Below are 1,877 nucleotides of genomic sequence, written 5' to 3'. Positions count from 1 at the left end.
AATGGATACTATTAAGGGGTTAACAACTTAAGTAGAGGTTTTTCATATAATTATTAGCTTGTAAACCTTGTTGTAGTAGCTTTATACTTCATGTTGCCCTTGACCATGTAGTGAGATACTCCAGGAATACGTGTAGTATGCTTCTCCCTTTAACACATGAACTTGTGAAAATAAAATAATTAATTTTATTTTTATTATTTTATTTTCATAAATAAATCTTAATAGTTGTGTCTATTAATAAATAGATGTGTCTGCTTATAAATAGACATGTCTATTAAAAACAGACAGTCATATCTACTCAGAGATGTGCCTATTTAATTAATTTTGAAAATAAACAATCATGTCTGTTGGAATTTAAAATAAAAACATGTGTTTGCCTGTAGAGGTGCCATGACCCTTATGGCTAAGTTGTTCAATTTCTATTGATTGATGGAAACTCTATTGTTTTCTATATAAATGAACCCTTTTAGCAAACTACTTCATGTTCTGTCTCTTCTCCTTAACAATGTCTTTTGCAGGTCCTTCCTCCATACATGATATTCAATACTATGGTGATCATATCTTCACAACCGTCACAGCAACAGCTGCTGTTGTCGATGAATGGATAGCTAATACAATGCATATCCACAAGCGTAAACTGAACAAACTTCTCATTGGCCTTGACACCGAATGGTGTATGCCTACTGAACCTCATGGACACCAACAGGTTGCCATCATTCAACTCTGTGTGGGTAAAAGATGCCTTATATTTCAACTTTACCATGCAGACAATATCCCACCATCTTTGATCCAATTTCTTGGGAACAAGAAATTCAAATTTGTTGGTAAAGAGGTGCATAATGATGCTGATAAACTATTTGAAGATTATGAACTGCATGTGGCTCATACAAAAGATGTAGGTTACTGGGCGGCCAATAAATATCACGACACAGTCTATCGAGGGATGGGATTGAAGGCTTTAGTGCTTGATTTGCTTCAGAAAGTGATTCCCAAGCCAAAAAAAATCACAATGAGTGAATGGAATGCTAAGGAGCTTACAATTGAACAGATAGAGTACGCTTGTCTTGATGCTTTTGTGTCCTTAGAACTTGGAATTTTCTTGAGCAAACCTAGACGAGAAATAATTCAATATCTAGAGAACACATCTCCGAAGAAAATTGTAAATCTTACTCTTGAATCTGATCAGACCACAGATGATTGCGAGCAACTAGATGAGGAGCTTGACTTGCGGCAGAATTTTGGGAAGTATAAAGAAGATGTGAGAAGGATGAAACCGGCAAGGCAATTGGTGAGCCAAACAAGTTGTAAAAAGAGTCCAAAGATTAAGAAAAGGATGAGCAAAAAGGCAAACTCCAGGCAGGAGCTGGTTGATGAGATGAATGCAATTTCACTTATTAATTGAAATCGTTGTTAATACTAACCTAAAAGAATTTTTTTTGTATACATTTATTCAATTCTACTGGTGATTAATGATTTGAATTTTTCCTCTTTAAATCTTCCCTCAGTGATGCATGGGGTTTTCGGGTTCAGTGACTTTAGATATTGAATTAGGATTTGATGTTTAAATAAATTAGGCTTTGTTTTGTGTTTTTTGGTAAACAAATTTTCACATTTTATTCAAATTTGAGAAGTACATTAGGAGATAAATCTTTAACCACTGAGCTTTCCATGGCCAATGGCTCTGTTGTGCAATGGATTTTGTAGTTGCAAAGTTACTGGGATGTTCTGGAAAGGATGCTTACATAAACTAGCAGAAAAAGCGGGCATTAGAAAAGGGAACAGGCGGCTAGATTTCAAGGCCAAGGGCATTTTGTCTGGGTTTGCATATGTATAAGAGTGCTTTCTGTCAACATCTGAAGCTGATGTTCCTCTCATTC

At 35.5% G+C, this 1,877-nt stretch overlaps 1 protein-coding gene across 1 annotated transcript; it reads left to right on the top strand.

Annotated features, from left to right (window-relative positions):
* The first annotated feature begins 492 nt into the window (after positions 1–492).
* LOC110635488 (uncharacterized) lies at positions 493–1,402 on the top strand. Its single transcript, XM_021784847.2, has one exon. It carries the CDS (start codon positions 506–508, stop codon positions 1,400–1,402), a length of 897 nt encoding a protein of 298 aa, XP_021640539.2. The 5' UTR covers positions 493–505.
* Positions 1,403–1,877: the final 475 nt, after the last annotated feature.

The sequence above is a fragment of the Hevea brasiliensis genome, unplaced genomic scaffold (assembly GCF_030052815.1).
Source record: "Hevea brasiliensis isolate MT/VB/25A 57/8 unplaced genomic scaffold, ASM3005281v1 Scaf731, whole genome shotgun sequence".
Taxonomy (NCBI): Eukaryota; Viridiplantae; Streptophyta; class Magnoliopsida; order Malpighiales; family Euphorbiaceae; genus Hevea; species Hevea brasiliensis.
Note: the sequence above shows the minus strand (reverse complement) of the source record. Positions and strands in the feature narration are given on the sequence as shown.